The sequence below is a fragment of the Simochromis diagramma genome, unplaced genomic scaffold, assembly GCF_900408965.1.
Source record: "Simochromis diagramma unplaced genomic scaffold, fSimDia1.1 OVJJ01000683.1, whole genome shotgun sequence".
NCBI classification, from domain to species: Eukaryota; Metazoa; Chordata; class Actinopteri; order Cichliformes; family Cichlidae; genus Simochromis; species Simochromis diagramma.
In genome coordinates, this window is record NW_024387158.1 from 1190038 (window position 1) to 1213940 (window position 23903).

At 38.9% G+C, this 23903-nt stretch overlaps 2 protein-coding genes, 1 long non-coding RNA gene and 1 pseudogene across 3 annotated transcripts; 2 read left to right on the top strand and 2 right to left on the bottom strand.

Moving 5' to 3' along the window:
- Positions 1–3714: 3714 nt before the first annotated feature.
- Positions 3715–4551, bottom strand: LOC120744410. Its single transcript, XR_005698354.1, has 2 exons — positions 4110–4551; positions 3715–4063 (listed from the first exon to the last, which is right to left on the bottom strand). It is a non-coding gene; the product is annotated as an uncharacterized LOC120744410 (long non-coding RNA).
- Positions 4552–4813: 262 nt separating this feature from the next.
- On the bottom strand, positions 4814–5526 carry LOC120744342 (homeodomain-interacting protein kinase 1-like). The gene has a single exon (XM_040048658.1). The coding sequence runs from the start codon at positions 5524–5526 to the stop codon at positions 4837–4839; it is 690 nt and encodes a 229-aa protein (XP_039904592.1). The 3' UTR covers positions 4814–4836.
- A 171-nt stretch (positions 5527–5697) lies between these two features.
- LOC120744343 (uncharacterized protein KIAA1841-like) lies at positions 5698–14633 on the top strand. Its single transcript, XM_040048659.1, has 7 exons — positions 5698–5709; positions 7736–7877; positions 10820–10905; positions 11305–11333; positions 12679–12752; positions 12851–12939; positions 14496–14633. The coding sequence occupies exons 1-7, from the start codon at positions 5698–5700 to the stop codon at positions 14595–14597; spliced, it is 534 nt and encodes a 177-aa protein (XP_039904593.1). The 3' UTR covers positions 14598–14633.
- Positions 14634–19544: 4911 nt separating this feature from the next.
- Positions 19545–23113, top strand: LOC120744402 (annotated as a pseudogene).
- The last annotated feature ends 790 nt before the right edge of the window (positions 23114–23903 follow it).

Here is a 23903-nt window from a genome sequence, read left to right on the forward strand (position 1 = left end):
CTTAAGGGGTGCCTGTTCTAAAGTGAGATGATTTAAACTCTCCACAAAGGTATGTTTGCAGTGATTATCAAATGTAGTATAAATACTGGCCAAATGAATGAAGAGAGACACATAACATGATGTAATGGCCCAGACTGTACACAACTAAAATCTTAAACAGACTGATATCAGTCTGCAATTGAATAGGTTCAAGATTTAATTGCCATATTGATGTACCAAATTCATTTTGAAGATGGTGACTGACTGCATGTGATCACTGACCTGATTCCCATTTTCAAAGAAGCCACTTCAAAGGCAACAAACTTCCAAGTTCATTATACACTGTGACAATAATTTTGGTCATGCTGTATCCTTCAAACACTGTTTTCCCTGGTGTGACTGTAGCATTACATGCCATTACAGTGTGATTAAGCAAGAATAACTGAATCCAAGATTAGGTAACTTCTTGTTTGTCAGATCTGGTAACACTTATATGACATTTACATTTTTTAATACTTATGTGCTGAGGCACTAAGAGCCATTTTGTTCAAATTGACCATCTAACTATCTCTGTTGCTGAGACACAAGGATTACCAAAGAGAAAGATGGCAATTTGTCTAGTAACAATCCCTGCTTGCACATAGCTCAGCATGTTTCAGCAGGAGAACCTTGTGTGTACCACATGTGAGCAGAGCTCATCACAATCAAACTATTGTATGCCTCCATCCCCAGACACTGAAATCCTAATAGCACAGCTGACTCCTAGACCTGGAATGCCAACTCTGTAAAGGCCTCCCACATTAAAATAGCCAGCATGCCCTGTCAGCATACCCTCTCTGCATGCGCATAGGCGGCTAACAGCTGCCAAATTTTCTCATTGAAGAAACAGCAAACGACAACAGGAGAACAGATCCCTGAAGAGGAGGAGGTGATGGAGTCAGATTACTTGTAAGTCTCTCCTTTTCTGATCTTCACACCAGGAAACAAATTCAGCTGTATACGCCCACACATTGTATTAATCAATTTTAAAAAAAGAAAACTAAGGGATGATGCTGCGGACTGAACATGACCAAAAAGCACATCTTGACTTTGTTTAGTTGTGCATTTAAACACAAGTTCTGCTACCTTTGAACACTCTTTTTCTACTTTAGAGCCATATGTGTGGAGGAGGAGAGCAACTGTAAAACACATGTGGCCCATTCCCCAACTGCCAATCATTTTGCAGGTTTCAGTTAAGAACTCCATAGGCATTTTAGTGCCAAAGGTTTATCTGATGCTAGTCCAAAACCTAAATTATGTACCATCGGCGTAACTTTGTGCTGTCAAGATCTCTGTCTAAATAAAGAAAGAAATCTGGGTAAATTCCCAGATGATTAACTCCTAGGACCTGGCATCCAACTGGGGTTCTATCCAACTGCAACTGTTCTATCGAAATTTCAAATGAATATCCTTATATGTGGCTCTCATTTTTCTCAGAAACAAAAATTAGGGGGGGGTGCTGTTATATACACACATCTCAATAAAATATTTACATCTGACAACAAATTTAGCTGTATACTTCTACACAACACAATAATCTTATGATTTACACAATGATTAATAAAGACACGCACTTGGCAACATCGAAGTGGAAAAACTCTACAGGAAGAACCTCCAGCAGAACCAGGCTTAGGGAAGGGCAGCCATCTGCCACGAGGAGTTAGGAGTGAGGTAAAACAGACAGGGCCCAACAGATTTACTTTACCAAATGGACCATCCCAGCCTTGCCGTAATGATCTATTTGATTCACCTTTGCTCTTGTTGTTTATTTTGTTTTATTTTCACTTGCTAAACATGGGACAGATTTGACTGGGGGAAAGAAAACGGAGAAAGAAAGAGGAAAAGAAAAACAGCGGGGAAGAGGAACGTGATAAAGGACAAAAAAGAAAACCCAACAAAACAAACAGACAAAAAAATACATATATCAATCACCTGGATCACCTGTCAGGAAAGAAAAAAGAGAAAACGAGCAAAAAAGAGAGAGCAATTTAATAAATAACATCATCGCGATGATCTATGTGAATATAACAGTAAACACTAAATATTGAATATTATTGTGCAGCACGTAAGATCGACAGCGCACAGTGTGCTTTGAGGTAGGAGCCAGAGTGACGGGGGTCACTGCTCGACATCTCACAGTACAGTATAAGAGTCCCGCCACAAGGAGACACTAAAGGCTTTCAAACCAACAGTTTCTGCTTCCAAAGTGGCGCCAGCCGTCACCGCTGATCATCATACTTATGTAACATAGACTGTGGATGCATGTTTAAGTTGATACATCACTTAAAGCCACCACTGTTCAGGCATCACATCACATGGTCGTAGTGTGTAAACACCTCTAGAGGCCACTGTTGTATAGCTGCTGCAAACTGAACATGCCCGTACCAGAGGTTATACTTAAAATGGCAGCTGCCAGGAAGTCTCTTTGGACATTTGTGTTCGCCCTTTATGAAATACATATGTTGTATTACAAGGGACTAATGCACCCTTGCATTGGTAAAATAAATTCTACTAGAATAGCTGATACTCCCTTACAGAAGATTTATTTTGACCTTTCTAAAGCCTTCTTTAAAAATTAGAAAATAAAATGAAAACAGGCATATCAAAACCAGCCTACTAGAAATACTTCTCTGCATTACATCCTAACACTTGGCTAAATCCTAATATGTAATTCTGGTTTAATAGTTTATTACACTACATGTGATTATGCACTAAAAAAACCCCAAAAATGTTGGGTTTACTTAATTCAATAGTGGACACTGGTTGCACACAGATGTTTTGCTTTGGCAGGAGCTTAAACAACTGAGGTGAAGTTATTCATATTCAATAAACCTGTGCAATTTGTGTTGATAAAGTTTGATTGAAACAAAATATCCAATTTGAGCTCCTGGATATTTTAATCCTTCACAATTTTCACACTTTATTCCAACACTATTCAGTAACTTTTACCCAAATACTATTTGGTCACTGAAATACTATATGTTATCTTCAAATGACATGTTGGTATTACATTCCAAATACACAATTTTCCAATGAAGGCCTTATAACAGATTGTATTGTTCTCTTCCAAGATTGTTGCCAGCATCCACTAGTAACCTTTCAAAATAAAAACGCTAATATCACTGCAGTGACAGTAGGTAAACCAGGGGTCTCAAACTCATGGCTCGGGGGCCACTTGCGGCCCATGTCAGCCCTACTTGCCACCCTTACTGCTGACGTGAAGAAAGGAAATACAATTTGGCCCTTGAAGTTCGTTTTTGTTATGGGGGATTTTTTGAAGTTAGTTTAGATTTTGTGGAAATTGAAAATAAGTTGTTTAAAAAGCAAAAATGTTTTAAAATGAGGGCAATATGAGCAGAGTAAAAACATGTTGAGGGATTGGCTGTATTAGTTCAGTGAGAGAGTTATATGTAAAGAAAACAATTTTCACTAGCAGTCAAAAACTAATGTGTTCACTTATGTCTGCATTTTTATTTTGTTAAATATGGACAAAACTATAGTAGAAATGCTTCCACGTGTCTGGCCAGAAAGAGAGTATCTTTCCTTTTTATTTGTTAGTTCAATAAAAAGGTTTCAGTTAGTTAAGAGTGAGAAGTTTTTTGCATTCACATTTGCAGTTTTGTTATACAATATTTGAAACTTAAAACAAACAAACAAAACACTACATTTTCTGAAAGATTTGTGGGTGTTTTCTTGTTTGTTTGTTTTTGTACTACTTGAACACTAAAGTGGCCCTCCAATGACATGACAGTACCAGCAGTGGCCCACAGCTCATTTAAGATTGACACCCCTGCTTTAAGGTGTTCTTATGTGGATATGTTGGTTTTATTTAGTTGCTGTCAACAAGTGGAAGGTAACCTAATGAAGCCTGTTATTTCTTTCTGTGGCTCAGAAGTTGGAAATTTCAATAACAGTGCGTTATCCAATTACTCAGATTGTCAGAGGAGTTCACATTTCCCTATATAGTCGATAAAATACCCCATCTTCGATCCATCCCATACAGGTCACCCTGACAACACTGAGCAGTCCCTTCAGTGACAGGCTGCTGCACCCACAGTGTGCAAAGGGTAGATTTTGGAGGCCTTTCCCACCAGCTGCTGTCAGACTGTACACTGCACAACAGCAGTGAATATACACCACATATGAACACACTGGGGTCTTTACATATATCAGTGTGCAATACTAAATACCTGCTACTATTAACACCCAAACACTGCACTATGTTTCATTCTTCTTCTATTAGTAATCTGTATAATTGCATCATATATGTGTATATATGTATGTCTGTATATGTATGTGTGTGTGTGTGTGTGTGTGTGTGTGTTTATGCTTGAGTGAATGAATAAACGAGTCAGTTTTAAACAGTAGCAATTTAAACAGTAAAAGAGTAGCACTATATTTATATATTTATAAATAATTACAAACAACAATTATTTGATGCTCAAATTTATTAATTAATATCCAGTTTATTTCCAATTAGTTCCAAATTCATCTTGAATTCAATTCCATTCAGTTTTATTGATATAGCAGCAAATCACACCATCAGTCACTTCAAGGCTGTATGTATTATTGTATGGTGGGTGTTATGCGCTGATTTGCATCCAAGGCCAACATCTGTTTGATTAGCCTGACAAGTAATTGTTGGCTATTTTCAGGTCCTCGCCTAACCTTCGTTAGTTTTTCGAGGTCATCGAGACACTTAAGTTTTATATACAGTATCGAGTTTCCTTGGATTGATAATCTGTCTCGTATTGAAATTGTTCTTTGGTCTTAAATGTCCAGCGCTGTTCGTTGTAGTTATCTTCGATATAATAGCAATCAGTGTACACGATTGCCAGAATCTAGAAGATGATCTGGTAGCTGACCCTGGGTTTCAGTTATGAATCTTAAAACATCATAATCGTCTTTCCCAGGATAGAGAGGCACCCCTGTAGCAAGCTCCACAGCTACCAGCCCCAGAGCCCACATGTCAATTGCTTCATCACATGGAATGCCAAGCATAACCTCGGGTGCACAATAACCAACCATCCCCACACGGTGACCAGGAATCAATGCAGAAGCCGGACGTGCGAGGCCAAAGTCTATAAGTTTGACTTTGACGGGAGACTCATGGCGATTCACAACCATTATGTTTCCAGATTTGAGGTCAGCATGCACTATTCCCACAGAACCCACGTGGAACAGAGCATTTGCGAGCTGATGCAAAATTGGACTGAGTTCTCTTATTGGGAGACCCTGGTTATTCCGGTCCCCTATGTAGTCCCACAGGCTTTGGTCGAGGAGTTCAAAATTTAAGCAAATACGCTCTCCATCGAGGAAATAGCCGTTCCATTCAACAATGTTGCACCTGTCTGGATCCAAGCGTCGCAGCTGCTCCAGGATGAAAATTTCCAGTTTTGCCTGTTGCAGAATTGCAGGGTCGCTCTTGTTGACTTTAATGGCCACAGTTTGGTTGTTTTTTGTATTGCGACATTTGGTTACAACACCAAAGCCTCCTTCCCCACGCATGCGCACACACGTGGTTGTTTGTGTAATGTTGTTCACACTAAGAATTTTAAAAGGAAACTTTTGACAGTTACAAAACTTTTTGTTCGTTTATTTGTATTTGGTGTTTTTTTTTGTTGTTGTTGTTTTTTTTCTGCATACCATATCCAGCTTTTCTGTATAACAGTGAACGAAATGGCTCTTAGAGCCGACTCTTTGAAGTGAACGACGCGAGCCGGCTCCTTATTGGGAGCCGTGAGGTTGTTTTTTTTTTCCTTTCTCTCACCCTCTCTCTCGCCCTTTTTTCCGCTAAACTCCGCACGTGCGGCCTGTACTTTGCGCTGGGCAGAGGGGGGAGGGGCGTTAGTTACACTCGCAGTAGCACAGGAACAGAGCCAGAGAGAAAAAGAGCAAGGGACAACAACGTCACATTAGAAAGGTATAGTAATCATCCACTATTTTCAGTTGCAGATGATAAAGGATTCAGAAATCATGCAGGCCCATATGACAGAGAATGTGCATCTTCTTTTTGTTTTAATATTTTAATTTATATTTAATTGTGTTGAGGTTTGCAGTGTTTTGTATTGTTTCACGTTAAATTTGTTTAAAAGGAAAAAGCTGAAAATTTAAATAGTTAAAAGTTTAAAATGTAAATAGTTGTTTTTTGTATTATATGATTTATTTATTACATTTTATGTGGAGTGAATAAATAAAGTATATTTATGGTGGCCCTTAGAGACAAAGCACGTACAAACTCCAAAACACGTAAAAACTCCAAAACGCGTAAAAACTCAGACGCACTTACAAACTCCAAAACACGTAAAAACTCAGAAGCACGTACAAACTCAGAAGCACGTACGAACTCAGAATCACGTACAAAAGACAACAGAAGTGCTCCAGGATGCTAGGGCGCAGTGTTGAGCTTTTGTTACCTAGTGGCTACACAAGCCAGGAAGTATCAACAACCGGATTTGGTGTGTGGTAGTAACAGGTAAATGAACTTTTTTTTAAAAATTATTTGAATAAATATGAGTGCTTGTCTATAAATACACAAACAATACACACATGCTTTCAATTGTGTAATTTAAGTGATCTGCGTAGCTCTGTTTTGGAAGTTCAGTTAACGCTAGAAATGTGTTTTGGAGTTTGTACGTGCTTTTTGGAGTTTGTATATGCTTTAGTTTGTACGTGCTTTGTCTCTAGGGGCCATATATAAACATATATAAATAAAACCACTTTTTTTACATTAGTAATTCCTTTTCTGCATAATTTTATATTATTGTTAATGATAAATTAATTAAAGCAACAAAACAACCTGAAGAGCCGGTTCGGAGTCGAAAGAGCCGGCTCTTTTTAGTGAGCCGAGCCGAAAGAGCCGGGTCTCTAAAAAGAGCCGGGTCTCTAAAAAGAGCCGGATCTCTAAAAAGAGCCGGAAATCCCATCACTACTGTATAAAGTAATGAAGAATCTTGGATTTTAATATTGTAGTGCGTGGATTTCGGATTTGGTGCTTAAAACTTCGTGAAACTGTAACCGTATTTCATTCACCATAAATAACTATCTGATTTTGAATAGTTTTCTTATCAGATACAGAAGTCTAAAACCAACATTTCTCTGCCTGGGCTGCCTTGTAGCTCTGCACGTTGTCTCTTCAATGTGTGACCCCCCTCCCTCCCCGAACCACTGTTGCCAACTTAGCGACTTTGCCGCTATATTTAGCGAGTTTTCAGACCCCTTAGCGACTTTTTTTCTAAAGAAAGTCGCTAAAAAAAAGACGTGAAAGCGCATATCGCTTTTACTCTCAACAAGCAGCGGGTGCTGTAACGCAGTCAGTTCTTCTTTTACTCTTTTACTCTTATGCTGTTTTGTGGATCAAAAGGTTTAAAACTACTTATAAACACACACACACACACACACACAAAGTAACTCCACCAGAGTGCCTATTTCGGGTCACTTGTCGGTAAAGGAGCAGGGTTGGAATTGTGACATTAAAAAAAACAATAATTGCTAAAAGAAATTTAATTTGTAGTTCTAAATAAACTCTAAATGCATTTAGGACGTTTTTTACTCACTTTATGTCTCTTCCACGATGTTATTTCTCTCTCCAACAACATAGGTTACAATTAGATTAGCATGATCCATTATGCAAATTAGGCGATGACGTCATTTAGCGACTTCTAGCGACTTCTAGCGACTTTTAGGACAACCAATAGCGATTTTCCTTACTGAGGAGTTGGCAACACTGCCCCGAACAGTCGGGGGTGAGCGCATTAACGTGTCTGGAGGTTGCCGTTTTAATGAGTGTTTGCTGGAAAACGAAAAATACAAGGAGTCTGCAAGAAGGATTTGTACGTTTTCACAATGGGGGAGTTTGCGTAAGTCTTAGTAAATAATTTTCTCGAGTGTGTACGCGTTACACATGCTAATTTTTTAAAATTGTTTTTATTATTTTGCTAGCTAGCAAACTCGTGGGATAAACGATTGAAATGTACTCAGTGTGATGCAATACGGTGCCGCTATTATAACAGTTAGTTATGGCATGATAATTTATAGAATATGCTGTGAATTTAACCAAGATTACACAGCAGTAGCAGTATTGCGAGTTACTTCCCCAAAGTGAACGCTTTAAACGTTAGCCCGATGCTTAACTAGCCAACTTAAGGCTTTCTGATTGAAGGCTAAAAGCGGCGTTGTCACCAAGTAAATAGAATATTGATTATATTTTTGTGTATTGCTGCAGTTTTTTCAAGTTTTAACTTGGTGCTTTTGGCAACCTTAGGGGGAAATAATGGTAATATGGCTGATCCATATGGACACAAAGAATATACACTTTTTAATGCTACCGAAGTTCCCTCGCTTTCATTCAAAATCTGTTTATCGTTTAAACATTATAATGGCTTCAAACTCACATTAAGGCCTGTGGGGCACTATCAGCCACTGAAACAGTAGACAACTGAATATTTCATACCTTAAGGCTGCCTGTTTATTTAAGGGAGATGAACAATACATTATAATTGTATATAATAATATCACAGATGATTGATTAAATAGGTTTTTGAAAGATGCTTGTGCATTCTTCAAGTCTTATATGTTGAATTGAACTGAGTATGTCATCTGTTCAAAGCCTCTCCCAGTCAGTGCTGTTCTATGTGCCTGTCTTACTGTACATGATGTTATTAGCAAACACTTTAAAGGTGATAATTTAGGACTTCAGCAATAACACAGACTGCAATGTAGTTAAGCATCTTACAGTTAGTTTTGAATGAATGAAAAAAGACAAGCAAACATCTGTCTCCTATTCTTTTGTGTCACGTAAGAAAGAAGCATAAATATCTGATGAGAAGACTTATTAATTTGGCCTTTCTCATGGTCTTACTGAGGTGATGCGAAGTGAAATATGCATCCTTTTTTGGTAATGTGCTGGAAAAGCTTGAGGATGGAGATTGATAGTGCTTACAAATTGCTTGAATGTCACCCTGAAAAAGGTGTATGAAGTAAAATCTGATTTTGATGATTTCAGCACAAAATTTAGTCACACAGTCAGGACAACATCTGATTTACCTTCACTGGGAAACATGTTTAAAGCAGGAGTTCAGTACATATTTTGTTTTTTGTACATATTTTTATAGATCTTTATGTTTATTAACTTTTTTTTATTGTAATCTTATGTTTTTTTAAATTCTATATATTTTATACATGTGTTACATTTACATTTTCATGTAGCTTTTTTTTAAAAATCTTTTTTTGTATTTTGGTATCTTTACCTGTCTCATAAATTCAGGGCTACATCCTTTCTATAGACAAAGAGCTTATCTTGGAGCCTTCAGCTTCTTCTTTAGTACCTTCATAGGTGGATGTAGGAAGTAACAATAATATGTGATGATAATCTGTGATACATGAAATAATCTTATAATAATAGTAATAATGGATCTGTTCCTGTCAGGAAAATGCTCGTGCAGAGGTTTCATTGTGCTTGACATTGTCCTTATTACCACCACAGCTCTGCCTCGCAGTGACAGTTTAGTTGCAGTTTCGAGGCTCATTTGTGTACCAGCATAAAGACTTTCCTCGCAGTGAGCTGTGATCTCAACTACTGAGCTAATGCATGCTATAGTTACAGCTGGATACTTTTTCTCGTAAAGTGTTTTCATTGAACAGACTCGTTCATTATTAATTGTTTTACATATTTTGTCTTTTATGAACGTAAACAAAAACACTGCTAGAAGTACTAGAAACAATTAAAATACAGTGTAATTAGTACTTTTAGCAATTTGATAGATGCCTTTTATTATATTTTTTAACATCAGCATGCTGAAGGACTTGTTTAGAAGAGAGTGCTAATTTATATGCTAAAATATGTTTTTCTTTTTGGCCAAGTTGGTGAAAACACTTTATTATCCTCTAATAGATTTTTTAAATGCTTGGTGATCATAGTACCCAAAACTAGCTGCATCAGGTAGTACTTCTGAGAGGATCAGAAGTCCCAGGTATACTGGTATTGGGGGTTGCAGCTGTAGGGATGACTCTTTCTGAAGCCTCAAGCTGACTGTTTCCTCTCAGATGTAAAAGGCTGATGATTTACAAAACAGACACTGCGTCGTTCAAATAGATGAGGCTCGTCATAAAATAAGAGATACTTTACTCTCTGAGCATTGTTTCTAGTGTCCATTCATCCATTTAGTTTACTCTGGTCTTAATAAAGAGCTTAAGAAGAGATATTGTTAGAACTTAGAAATAGGAGGAGCAATTCAGACGTTAAGTTTTTAATACGTATCGCTGGACAGAAAAAAGTGACACACCTATTCGTCTTCAAAACAGGTTTGACTGACAAGTTAAAAACTTTGAACACAAGATCCTGAAACTTTACATACATGGCTGTTACATACTGGGCTGAACTGGCAGCTTATCAGAAGTAGCTTTTGATGTTGGCAGTGTGAGAGCTGAAAATCCCAAAGTCATCCTATTTTCATCACTGACTGGTTTTAATCACGTGATGACTTCATGTTACCATGTGCTCTGACTAAAGATCGCATAATGTTATGCTTACTCATTTCCTTTAACCCGACAGTCCTGTAATCCTCTCGTCACAGAGCGCCTCTTTAAGTGATTAAAGCAAAATGAGGATACTTGACGAAACACGATCTATTCATAGCACATCACCGCTGTTCCACCCTCATCTCCACCACCTCATCTATTTTTAACATTTCATTGTCAGTCCTCACAGCTTAAGAATGGAAACTGAAGGCATTTCTCTTTACAGCCTGCAGATGGCGCTGCAGTCCTTCACTACATCTCATCCTGTTTTTCTGTTTTCCAGCTGCTAAGAAGGCTAAAAAGGCTCACAGACCTTTGAAAAAACAGCTGTCCTCGCCAAACTTCCAACGCAAAGAAAAATCTGAGAAAGTGAGTCAGCAGTTTCATGAATATTTCACTGCAGCTCCTTAGTGGAGTCAAACATGGCAGAGTTCAACCCAAATATCTGACACATCTTATCTGTAACCTACAACAGGATGAATTGTTTTTAGCTGGGTCTTATAAATAACTGAAATGCCCTAAATATGGATACAGAACTGACTTTGTAGCATTTTGGTGCATATCTGATATTAGTGGACATCCTACAGGAAAAAGCTGGATTTATTATTGATACTCCACAATATCTTATTGTGTGTCCATAAAAAGATCTCACACACTGACTTGCACTTCCTTTTAGATATTCTGTCATAATTGTTGCTTATCTTTTTTACTTCAATTTTACAACTTTCGTTATTTTGTCTTCAGATAGTGCTTTTTTTCCTCCCTCAGTCACAGACCAGGGACAACACGCCTTTCACGTGAGTAGATCTAGTAGAGCTGTGCATTGAAGTTTAATTCTTTAAAATGTAGCTGGAGCTAATATAAGGGTTCAGCACTTTGTATTAATCACATTCATAGACTGTATAGAAAAGATGGATGAAGCCACCATGTTCTCAGTAACTTGTTGTTGAAGTCCTGTTGTGAGGGGTGTGTCATTGCCTTTACAGTCTTGGTGTTTTAAAACTGGCCGTGGCTCCGACTGAAACAGAATTCATGTTGCCACATCTGTGTTTGTTTGCATATTTGGCTAGAAGGAATAAAGCATTATGGGTATTCAAGCTATCCAGACTTCACTTCAATTAAAAATTTCTTTGTCTAGCATGACTCGGATCTTGTCTGTGGCAGAAGAGCCACAGAGAACGATAGTAGCCCATAGACCAGCTGGTGCCCTCTGGTGACGGTAAACAGTTACAACAGGTAAACCAGTCCTGGGTAGAAACCAGTGGATCCGCTGAACTCAGCTTTTAGGGTTTTCCATTAGGCGGTAGTTAGGGCCATATCATACCGTTCACAATAATACCGGTATAATGTTGGGCAACGATAAGAAAATGGAATGCCGCGATAGAATATGGGTAAAACGCTTCTTCCCACTGTCACCAGGTGCTTACTTGAAGGGGGTCATTTGATTGTTGGAGTTTTCTCTGTATTATTGTAGGAACTATGCCTTACAATATAAAGTGTCTTGAGGCCACTGTTGTTGGGACCTGGTACTATATAAATAAAGTTTAATTTTAAGTTGATATAGTGACTGTTCTGAGACACATTAGTCCCAGTCAGTAATCATTTTGCCATCTTTATGTGGAAGTTAGCAGGATCTGACTTTTGGTAGCAAGAATGTCAACACCAACTAGTCAGAGGTGTGTTGCAGTGTTTTGTTTTGAAATGTTTCTCCTTCAGTCTGCGTTTGCGCCATGTTCACTGCATGTGGGAAGGCGCTCTGTGTCCTGATTGGTTTTCGTCACAGGCACAAGTTATTTTGACTTAGGAGTTCCAGGTAAGGTGTGGAGAATCAGGTCAGGACATTGTCCTCGGCTGCCTTTTCTCACACTTAACTGGAGATAGTCCCCTTAAGCTGGGTACTCACCCTGGGAAATACTCTGTGGTTAAGGGGAAGCTGCTCCTTTTCAGTGCCTGTTTGTTCCAGGTGGGGCTGAAAGTGTACGGCACGAACCTGATATAACAACATATTCATACTCTGAATGAATTTCTCTGCTGTAAATCTGGATCAATAACATTGATTAAAAAAAACGTATAATCTATTTCTCGTGTTTGCTGTTTGAAGTTAACTGGTGCTCGCTCTGTGGGTGTTTGTGTGTGTTGTAGAGTAAGCGTCCAGAAGAGTAAGTGGGACAGCTCTCGCTCTATGCGCTACAACCAGGATGCTCAGCGAGAGGAAGGTAAAGGAGGACTCATTGATGCTTTTCTATTTTAAGCCACTGAGTCAGACTACGTTCTTTCAGTCTTGCATTAACCACTTTTTTTGCATGTTAACCAGACCAGCGCCGCATGGTGGAGATCATTGGCTACCTGACAAAGATGAGGTTTGGAGACCAGGAACAGAGTAAATCCAAGGATACTAAAGAGGTGGCTGTTTATTTACTGTACACCTAAAATGAGATTGATTGTCAGGGTGCAGGAAATGTGACTTTGACCAGGATTTATGGTCTTTCTTCACATCATGTGGTCAAGATTGGTGCTGAGCTGTCAGACCTGCTGTCCTTGTTTTTGCAGCTGCCTCATGTTGGATTGTTTTTCTTCCGGTCTCTCTCTGTGTGTGTGTGTGTGTGTGTGTGTGTATTTGTGTGTGTGTACGTCTGTGTGTATGTGGATAGAGTGATTTACATATATAAGTACATATCTATTCATTGTACCTGCATAGTCTATATTTCTTCTATTTTTGCAAAGCATTATTGCTGTTAGGTATGCTGCATGTGTTCATTTGTTCCTGCCTTGTGTACTCTGCTGCAGTAACAATTTGAATTTCCCAACTTATCTGAACTGTATCTAAACCCAGCTGATATCTGGCTAAATTTTCTGCTGAGCATCCAAATCACACTGGACTGAAGTTTACACTGTATAATGCCTGATTTCTTGTAAATATTTAACGAAATATATATTGATAAAATGCTTAACAGGCCACAGTGAACAATGGAAAATAAAATTTAAATAAATAATTAAAAAACACCCAAAAACACTCAAAAATATATATTTTTTAGAGATGTCTTAACCTGGTTATGCTGTACCATCCAGATGAAGTCGTGAGCCAAAGATCCTTTAAGTTTCATCTGATGAACTTACCTTTTCCTACATATGAGAAATGATCTGGTGTGAAGTAAATCGGGTTTGTATATATGTAGCCTCAGATGAGCATGAAACTTCACTTTTGACCTGCTTAATAGCAGTCTCAAATATTAAAGTCTATTAAATCAATTAACCAATGCAGCAGCTGAAATATGACACCAAAGGCCACTCTTAATACAGACAGAAGTCAGGTAGTCAAAAATCTCTTATTCTGCTTTTTGTATTCTGAACTTCTTGAGTGGACAGCCAACAATCCTACAAATAGACTAGAGGATGTGCCTGAAATGTTTGTTAAAACAAATAACTGGACCTTAGTTGTTAAGCTCAATGTTCTGACTGTCACATGGAGTCTTTCAGGTTGTTTTACATTTACTATCACAAATGAATGTTTTTTCCCCTAATGAATATACATTTTAGGTCTAAAGTGTCTAAAATCTGCAGTTTTGGAATTTTTCATGTGGGATAACAAAATTAAAAAACAAAGAAAAAAAAACACTCCAAAAACAAACAAACAAGTGATACATGTGATGAAGGACTGACATAATTTGATTCATAAGACTTTATTTGATATTCACATATTCCTCTGCCACAGACAGAAGCATCAAAAATCTGCTCTGGGAGCTTCATGGCATGGATTACAGCCAAGAAAATCTATATGTATGTGGCCAAAAACCTTAGTCCATGTAGGGTATCTTAGCACAGTTTACTTGTGTCAGCTAGTGGGAGGGCAGAGAGGGCAGCCTTTACATTGTTTTATTGTAGAGTGACAGGAACTGCCTATGAGCTTCTAATCAGGCAGAAATATTGATGAACTTAAGCTATTTATTTTTCCTTTCCAGGTGCAGTGTGATTCTTGCCAAAGATGGGCACATTTTGAATGTAAAAAATATAAGGAGAGCAACCGAGAATATAAATACAAAAAATGTGAGGAAAACATGTAACAACTTCTAATAAAAACAGCTGTCTTTTCCCCTCCATTTCTCCTTGTATTCTGTGTCAACATTAGATGAATGTGTGCGGGAGGCATGTTTTGATAGTGTGATTTGGCCATCTGAACGTCCTACCTATAGATATGTACGATGGAGGCATAAACCATATCTCCTGTAGTTTACAAGCAGAAAGCTGATTGTTAGCTACTTACTTAAAGAATTAAATCTTTCTTCATGTTGCACTGACAGACCTCCAATATGGGGAAAAATATGCTCTCTCTTTCAGAGGCAACATGGCTTTCTGTTTTTGTGGAAACTTGTGGTCACTTTGAGAGGACTTTCTGTGTTGTCCATCTCCTTTTTCTGTCTGTGTGCAAGTAAACCAAGATAACAGAAAATTACCCTCAGTCATTTTTGACCATTTTGTCCCAATCGGCACATGACAGAAATGAGGCTGGATGCAGCAAACAAATATTATTGCTATCCAAAATTATTTTCCAAAATTATGTGGTGCATGCTCTTAACCTTTAACCACAGGGGTCATCGTTAATCTCACAGCTGTGTACATGATTTAAATATTGCTAATCAAATTACAGTTGAACTATGCACAAAAAACATTTCGTAATTTTATATGTAAAAAATGCAAAATACTTTTTTATTTGAAAAGTATTTGTCAGATGGAATCAGCAATATGGCATAGTGGGAAGCAATCTCCAGAAAATAATTCAATTTCAAAGGCACATCTCACTGAAACAGTTAAATTTCTTGCATGTAAAATTAACACCCTGCATGCTTAAAATTTAAGGACACAAAACAGGCATCACACGTGGGTGTCTGCGTGGCAAGCACTGCAGCAGTTTAATGCTCTTGTGTGTAACTTTGCTTTCAAAGCTGAAATCAGTTTAATTTCTGACAGTATGGAAGGCAGAAAAAAACAAAGAGGAAGACTGGCAGTGTATTTACAACAAATGACTTCATAGAAATCCTCAAAAGTGGCAGATTCAGACAAACAAAAACATTCTCCACAATTTAGCAATTCAAGATAAACTGGATCAATTTTAAACATTAAATTTGTACTCTACATCAGGACATGCATGTCATCACCTTTCTGTGGTCCTTCTTTGCTGAAGAATTTAAAAGTATTATTCATTCTATAGCTAAATAAATATCTATTATTATCAAAAAATTATTTGCTATTTGCTGACAATGACAAGTGATGGAGGATTTTTTTCCTAATCATTTCTTTAGGAAAAGAAGCAATCAAACACTTGGAAAACACTTCAGTACAAACAAAACTGTATTACTGAAAAATTTGCACAAAATATCAAAATGGAATGGTAAACAGGCTGGCTCAAATGTGCTTTTCTACTCTGAGTGCTCTACATAACTTGCCTCATTCACACAAGCACTTTTTTTCTAACATTCACAGAAATTCATACTTCCATGGATTCATCAAAGAGCAGCTTGGGGTTAATATCTTGCCCAAGGATATGTGTAATGCAGACTAGAGTCTAACCATCAGCCTTATAATTGGTAGGTGCTAGCTGTGTTTCCATACAAAGCCCAGGTTGTAACTGATCTCAAAGGAGTGAAAGCTCAACCTAAATCATCAGTAGAAAAGCTGCTGACACACCCATATAACATAGAGAACCACAGCCTTCAATGAGTATGAAATAAGCACAGCTTTCAGCAACAATTGCCAACTGTGGCCACAAGATGGAGGCAATATAAAGGATGGAGGTGAACAGATGAGGAGCTGAAAGGAGAGATAGATCAATTTACTTTGGTACATTTCAATTTATGTATATTTTTAGGTTTGTCTTGATGGAATGCCGTTGCCTTGGTGGGTGGCTGTAGGTTCGGAGGTTATCTACTAATCGGAAGGTTGTTTGATCACTTGCTGCTCCGGTCTGAAGAAAGCAGAAAAAAGTGCTTGTATGAATGGGTGAACGAGGCAAGATGTAAGCGCGCTTTGAGTGCTCTGGTAGAATACCTCCGCTCTATTTATGATTCTAAAAAACTCACAATGAGGCATAAAAAAAAAAGGCAAATGAAGAAGGTTGGTGTGCAAAGTATCTGGCAGAGTAGCATATAAAGGCTCAAGCAGCTTACACAGCATATGAGATTTTACTTATACAATCTGAGAGTTATCAGCTATAGATATACAGTGGGGCAAAAAAGTATTTAGTCAGCCATCGATTGTGCAAGTTCCCCCACTTAAAATGATGACAGAGGTCAGTAATTTGCACCAGAGGTACACTTCAACTGTGAGAGACAGAATGTGAAAAAAAAATCCATGAATCCACATGGTAGGATTTGTAAAGAATTTATTCGTAAATCAGGGTGGAAAATAAGTATTTGGTCACCTCAAACAAGGAAAATCTCTGGCTCTCACAGACCTGTAATGTCTTCTGTAAGAAGCTTTTCTGTCCCCCACTCGTTACCTGTATGAATGGCACCTGTTTGAACTCATCATCTGTATAAAAGACACCTGTCCACAGCCTCAAACAGTCAGACTCCAAACTCCGCCATGGCCAAGACCAAAGAGCTTTCGAAGGACACCAGGAAAAGTATTGTAGACCTGCACCAGACTGGGAAGAGTGAATCTACAATAGGCAAGCAGCTTGGTGTGAAAAAATCAACTGTGGGAGCAATCATCAGAAAATGGAAGACATACAAGACCACTGATAATCTCCCTCGATCTGGGGCTCCACGCAAGATCTCATCCCGTGGGGTCAAAATGATCATGAGAACGGTGAGCAAAGATCCCAGAACCACACGGGGGGACCTGGTGAATGACCTGCAGAGAGCTGGGACCAAAGTAACAAAGGTCACCATCAGTAACACACTACAACGGCAGGGAATCAAATCCCGCAGTGCCAGACGTGTTCCGCTGCTGAAGCCAGTGCATGTCCAGGCCCGTCTGAAGTTTGCCAGAGAGCACATGGATGATACAGCAGAGGATTGGGAGAATGTCATGTGGTCAGATGAAACCAAAGTAGAACTTTTTGGTATAAACTCAACTCGTCGTGTTTGGAGGAAGAAGAATACTGAGTTGCATCCCAAGAACACCATACCTACTGTGAAGCATGGGGGTGGAAACATCATGCTATGGGGCTGTTTTTCTGCCAAGGGGACAGGACGACTGATCCGTGTTAAGGACAGAATGAATGGGGCCATGTATCGTGAGATTTTGAGCCAAAACCTCCTTCCATCAGTGAGAACTTTGAAGATGAAACGAGGCTGGGTCTTCCAACATGACAATGATCCAAAACACACCGCCCGGGCAACAAAGGAGTGGCTCCGTAAGAAGCATTTGAAAGTCCTGGAGTGGCCTAGCCAGTCTCCAGACCTCAACCCCATAGAAAATCTGTGGCGGGAGTTGAAAGTCCGTGTTGCTCGGCGACAGCCCCAAAACATCACTGCTCTCGAGAAGATCTGCATGGAGGAATGGGCCAAAATACCAGCTACTGTGTGTGCAAACCTGGTAAAGACCTATAGTAAACGTTTGACCTCTGTTATTGCCAACAAAGGTTATGTTACAAAGTATTGAGTTGTATTTTTGTTATTGACCAAATACTTATTTACCACCCTGATTTACGAATAAATTCTTTACAAATCCTACCATGTGGATTCATGGATTTTTTTTTTTTCACATTCTGTCTCTCACAGTTGAAGTGTACCTCTGGTGCAAATTACTGACCTCTGTCATCATTTTAGGTGGGGGAACTTGCACAATCGGTGGCTGACTAAATACTTTTTTGCCCCACTGTATAATGTCAAAAGTCTTCCAAAACATTAGAAAAAAATGTGTCCAGGGGTTTGGAAGTATCTATGCAGTAATGCATACAGAAAATTTACTTAAAAATCAGAATGGTGTCAACTTCTTTAGGACTCCATTTCCACAGAGATGCAGGCAACTGCACACAGCAATAAGTGGGTTATCAAAAGGATCCCTTACCTTTTACTACAATTTGGATTTGCATGTCACTGGTCTGTCCTTGGATTAGGAAAGGAGTCTCCTCCAAAATATAATCAAAAAAGATCCAGAGTCCTGTTTGCAGGGTTTTCTGTGGTAGTGTTAAGGATTTTATGTCCATATGTTGAACTTACCAACCCAGAGAGTGTGTCTCAGGACAATTACTGAAGTTTATTTACCTTTTTTGGTGATCACAGTTTCAAACAACCCTTGCTGTATGGAGAAACTGATGGCGTGCATTGCTCAGGTGTAATTTTGGTCCATTTTTCCAGACAACCAGTATTCAAATCCTGAAGGTTCAGTTGGCCCCTTCTATAAACTCTGAGCTGTAGAGAGCACAAAAGGGGCCAACTCAGCAACAGAAGTGGTTGGTTTTGCATAGTGCTTTTAGCAGTTCTAGTACTTTTAATTTCTTTCTCTGAAACCAATTGAGATTTTCTTTGGCTGTGTGTTTTGAGATTGTTGTTCTACCATGATCTTTGCCACTTTCAAAAAAGCTTCCTGTGCATGCAAATGTCTAAAAATATTTGTGAATTTCTCTCTCTGTCAAAGCATCCAAATCATCCTGATCCACAAATAGAGGATGCGTTAAAGCGCCAGTGTAAAGCTGGGGCATGTGGGCTTCCACTTGCGTTACCTATACGAAAACAGAGCTTTTAGTTTCAAAGGAAAAGCAGAGATTTGAAAATCTATAAACTCTCTACAATACTGAATACATGCTAACATATGGTTATGGGCATATGGCTTAAAAAAGGTACTGGGTAATGGTGTGGTAGTTTATCTGCTGGGGAAACCATAGACCAAGGGTTCCCAACTCCAGTCCTCAAGAGCTAATTTCCTGCAGCTTTTAGATGCAGCATTACTCCAACACAGCTGAATCAAATGGTTAAATTGCCTCTTCAGCATGTCATCAAGGTTGGGGTTAGAGAGATGAAGGAGCAACCTCGGGGAATTAGGTGGATGGTGAAATTCAGGTGACCTAACAGTGAAAGCAGATACCATTTAGAGATAGAAGTGAGAAAGAGAAACGTGGATTCCTTTGCAGATGCCAACATGAAGCTCTCGGGAATCCTGGCTGTGCTTTTGCTCGTCTATACTGAACGGAGCGGTTTCGGGATGTGTCATCCCAAACCGGCCTGTCGCTACCCTCCCTCTCAGTGGTCCCTGGAAATAGCAATAGAATGCAGGGTGGAGAAACAGTGTATGGAGGTTAATGCTACCAGGTCAAACTAGGCTGTCCCTGGAGTATCTGTCACACTGTACTATGAGAGTCTGTGTCCAGACTGCAGAGAATTTATCACTCAGCAGCTTTTCCCCACCTGGACAATGCTGCAGGACATCATGGCTGTCACACTGGTGCCCTATGGGAATGCTAAGGAGCTTCGCTCAGCAAACTCTCCCTTCACCTGTCAGCACGGAGAGTCTGAATGCAGAGGAAACATGATCGAGGCCTGCATCCTCCATTTAACCGAACACTCTCTTGCATTTCACATCATCTACTGCATGGAGTCATCTGCAGATGTTCTGAGCGCTGCGCAGTCTTGTCTCCGGCTGTATGCTCCCTCTGTGCCATGGTCCAGAGTTGACTCGTGTGTCAAAGGAGATCTGGGATACCAGCTGATGCGTGCCAACGCTCTTATGACCAGAGCCCTGAACCCTGCACACACACATGTGCCCTGGATCACCTTCAATGGGGAATACACAGAAGAGAATGAAGACAAAGCAATGTCGTCCCTTTTCCAACTGGTTTGTCATCTCTACAAGGGGGTGAAACAGAGGCGGAGCCAGACATTTGAAACACCCGGGGCTTAGCCCTAAAGGGTAGTATGCATGTGGGATGTTTTTTTTTTTGGGGGGGGGGGTTAGAAATGACTGAAAGATTAATTGGCTCTGTTTTGAGTTTTGTTCAAGAGAGAATGACTTCATATAGGGAAAAATATATATCACATATGCAGGACACCTTAAACTAGTTTTTTAATTAAGCGGCGAGGCAGAACAAAGTCGGGGCTGTATCAAGACACGAGGACTAAACCCCAATTCAACCAGACTCAGAACTGATCCGGAATTAAAACAGGACTACAACAGTTCAAAATCAGGACTACTTAGGATTTAACCAAGACAGAACCAGAATCAGAACTAGATGATAGTAGCACTAAAAATCATCATAGACCTGCACTACACTTATTTTTTTAATTCTACCAAAGTCCACTATTTAGATTGAGAAAAGTTTATATAATTATTTAGCCTTGTTGTGCAAACAAGCCTGCATAACTTAATAAATGTAGAATTTGAAAAATAGCAAACCTAAAAAGAAACACTAGGTACGAGATACATGAGGACCTATGATACGGTGATACTTTTGGTAAACAACTATTTGACTAAGATGTGTGTCTCACCTGCTCTTGTTCATCTCTGTTCTGTCCTCATTCTCCATCTCCCTCTCTGTTCCTCTCTCCCTCTTTGTGCTGACAATCATCAAATATACAGTTGAAACCAGATATTTATGTACTCTTCAGATCAAAACACAAACACTTTTTTAATTGTAACATCAAATCAGACTAAATGTTTATTTTTTTAGATTGATAAATATAAAAAACATATTTGTTAACTTTAAGAGTAAAGAGAGAAACTGTCTGTATTTCTTAATTGCAAATGGCACCAAATTGTATGCAAAATTGAGCCACACTTATGGAGCTCCACAGTTCTTTTCCTGGTGTTTTGGTTGACATCTCTTGATTTTCCCATGTCACAGAAACAGGCTCTGTGTTTTGCCTTATATGCATCCACAGCTGTGCCACCAATTTACTCACATGGACTCTACGAACCAATCAGAAGCTTCTTCAGCTCAGAATGGAATCATCTGGAGTTTCTTATTAATTAACAATAAACTTAGTGTATATGTACTCCTAAATTTGATCAAAGTGATAATAAATAGAAGCTCTGTCTCTCTTTATTATGACATTTAACTAATTCAAAAGATATTTCAATATTTACCTAAAACAAAAGTTTACTCTAAATTGATGTTGTACAGTAAAAATGTTTTGTTTTCTCCCTAAAGTGTATGTAAATATCTGGTTACAAATGTGAATATCCTGCTGTGTACTGAAATCCCTCTTGTTTTGCATAGAAATATACTGAACAACATGCAAAGCATAATATATAAAATAACATTTACCTGAGTTTTTTCTTTGAAAGAAGCCTCTAATGTCCATTCTTATGTTTCAGTACATAACTGAAACCGATTTAGTCGGGGAGGGTAAGAACTGAAAATATGAAATAAACACACGTAAGCTAAGACTCTCTAAAAAAATAGCATTTGTTCGCTTTTCATTTCGCCATTTGTTGATTCACTTGAAGAGCAAGTAACGTAATATTGGTCAAGTGATCAGTTTGATATCAATCTTTCGTGATACACCGCCATATTTACATTATTTGTACGGTATGAATGATTTGCTTTGGTACCTGGTCAAACTTAAGCTCTCCTTAGTATGGCTGGCTCCGTTTCTCCAGCAGCGCACTCACAGGCAGCAGCTGCCCCGCCCCCTCGCTCAGTCGCTTAGTGCCTGAGCTCGGATCATACCAATATCAGGGGGGATTCACGCACAGTCGTAAATTCCCACAGTGTGCACTATGTGCTTCGAATATTGTGTGTACTTTTTGTTTTATATAGTTGTCAGCAAGGCATCTAACTATGAAAAAATTACACTCCAAAAGACCCCGGGCTTCTGAGAAAACAACCCGGGCTTAAGCCCAGTAAGCCACCCCCACGCTCCGCCCCTGGGGGTGAAACCTCTAGCCTGCACTGGAGCTCCCGTCCGGCTTGACAGAAGCTTCTGCTGAACATGAAAAATAAAGTTATATGTCAGTCCTACAGGCAAACAGCCAAATGTGACACGTTAAATTAGCCATACTAATGTTTAGTTTGTTTCAGTGTTGTCGTTAATACTATGAAAATATAAGCATATAGAGTATTATAACTTTCTTGTTTAACAGAGCAGATAACTAAGTTGTCTCTAAATTCAAATATATTTTATAATAACAAATGCAGCCAAACACAGGATAAAAATTTCCATATAATTTATTGGCATTTTCCACTTAAAACACCCTGAACTCCCGAGACTCTTTTGGCTTAAAATGCAAAACAAAAATAGATTTAATTTCTCTGACAAAAACATCGGAGTGGCAGGTGGATACATACTTGTGAAGTATACTTGATTTTTAGGCTCCAGAACATAAAATCAGACATCCTATGTTACAGTACTTTGTATCGACAGACACATCTGAAGAATAAATATCTTTATAGAAGTTTGCACGACACAGAGGCTGAAAGAACAAGACTGCATGGACGTGGGTGGAGGCGGTGTCAGTGCAACACGGTCTCTGTGTAGAAGCGGGAACGCTCCCGCTCACCGACACAGATGGCGCTGTATGGCACTGACGTGTTCCTGCAAAGAGCCCCGGTGCTGAGTTTAACCTGCTGTAACTCCTCAGACTGTTCAGTGCTGAGCAAATTACACCTGCTGTCAGAAAACTGTTGCTGTATATCTACCGGTACTTAAAGTATCACACAGGATAAAAATATGAGCTTTTAATTTGTTCATTTTTGTGTTACAATAAGAGAAATTAATGACTAACTGGAAACACATTATTTGTGTGCCAAAAAGAAGAAGAAGAAAAAAAAAAGAGAAAGAGAAATGACTCTATGTCCAAATAGATGCCACTGCAACAGGGATGAATGGGATGAAATATCTGTGAAATATCAAAAACTGTGGGTATCAAAAACTGAGCAATATCAGAAAAAATAAAACATTATAATGACAGATATTAGCCATAATGGTTATGTCAGCAATACACACAAATCACATTGCAAACACATGATGTTTTAGGGAAGCTCAAAGCATCTTTTTTGAAACTTCCTTCTATTAAAAGACACCATCAGCATTTGGGATGGAAGGCATGTGAGGAAACGCTTAGTTTAGTAAGTTTAGTGAGGAATGAGGCAAGAATACAATTCCTGCCTGTGAAATGTTAAATGAGGACAACAGATTTCACAGCGTAGTCAGATGAGGAGCTGTCGTGGTCTGTGGTTATCTGGCCTTTTTTCCCTTCATTATGTATGAAGACATCATGTGTCTCCTCAGGAAGAGAGAACGTCTTTATCATCCAAATTTACCAAATCCATAAAAAAAATGGATGACCAGCATTGAATGTCACAACTAAAATGTTTCATATCCTGACATTGCAGTGCGATCTGCCTTTTTAAAGTTAGTGTGAGCTGTGTGGAACACACATGTATTTACAGTACAATTAATGTGAAAAAAGTGAAATACATTTTTAAA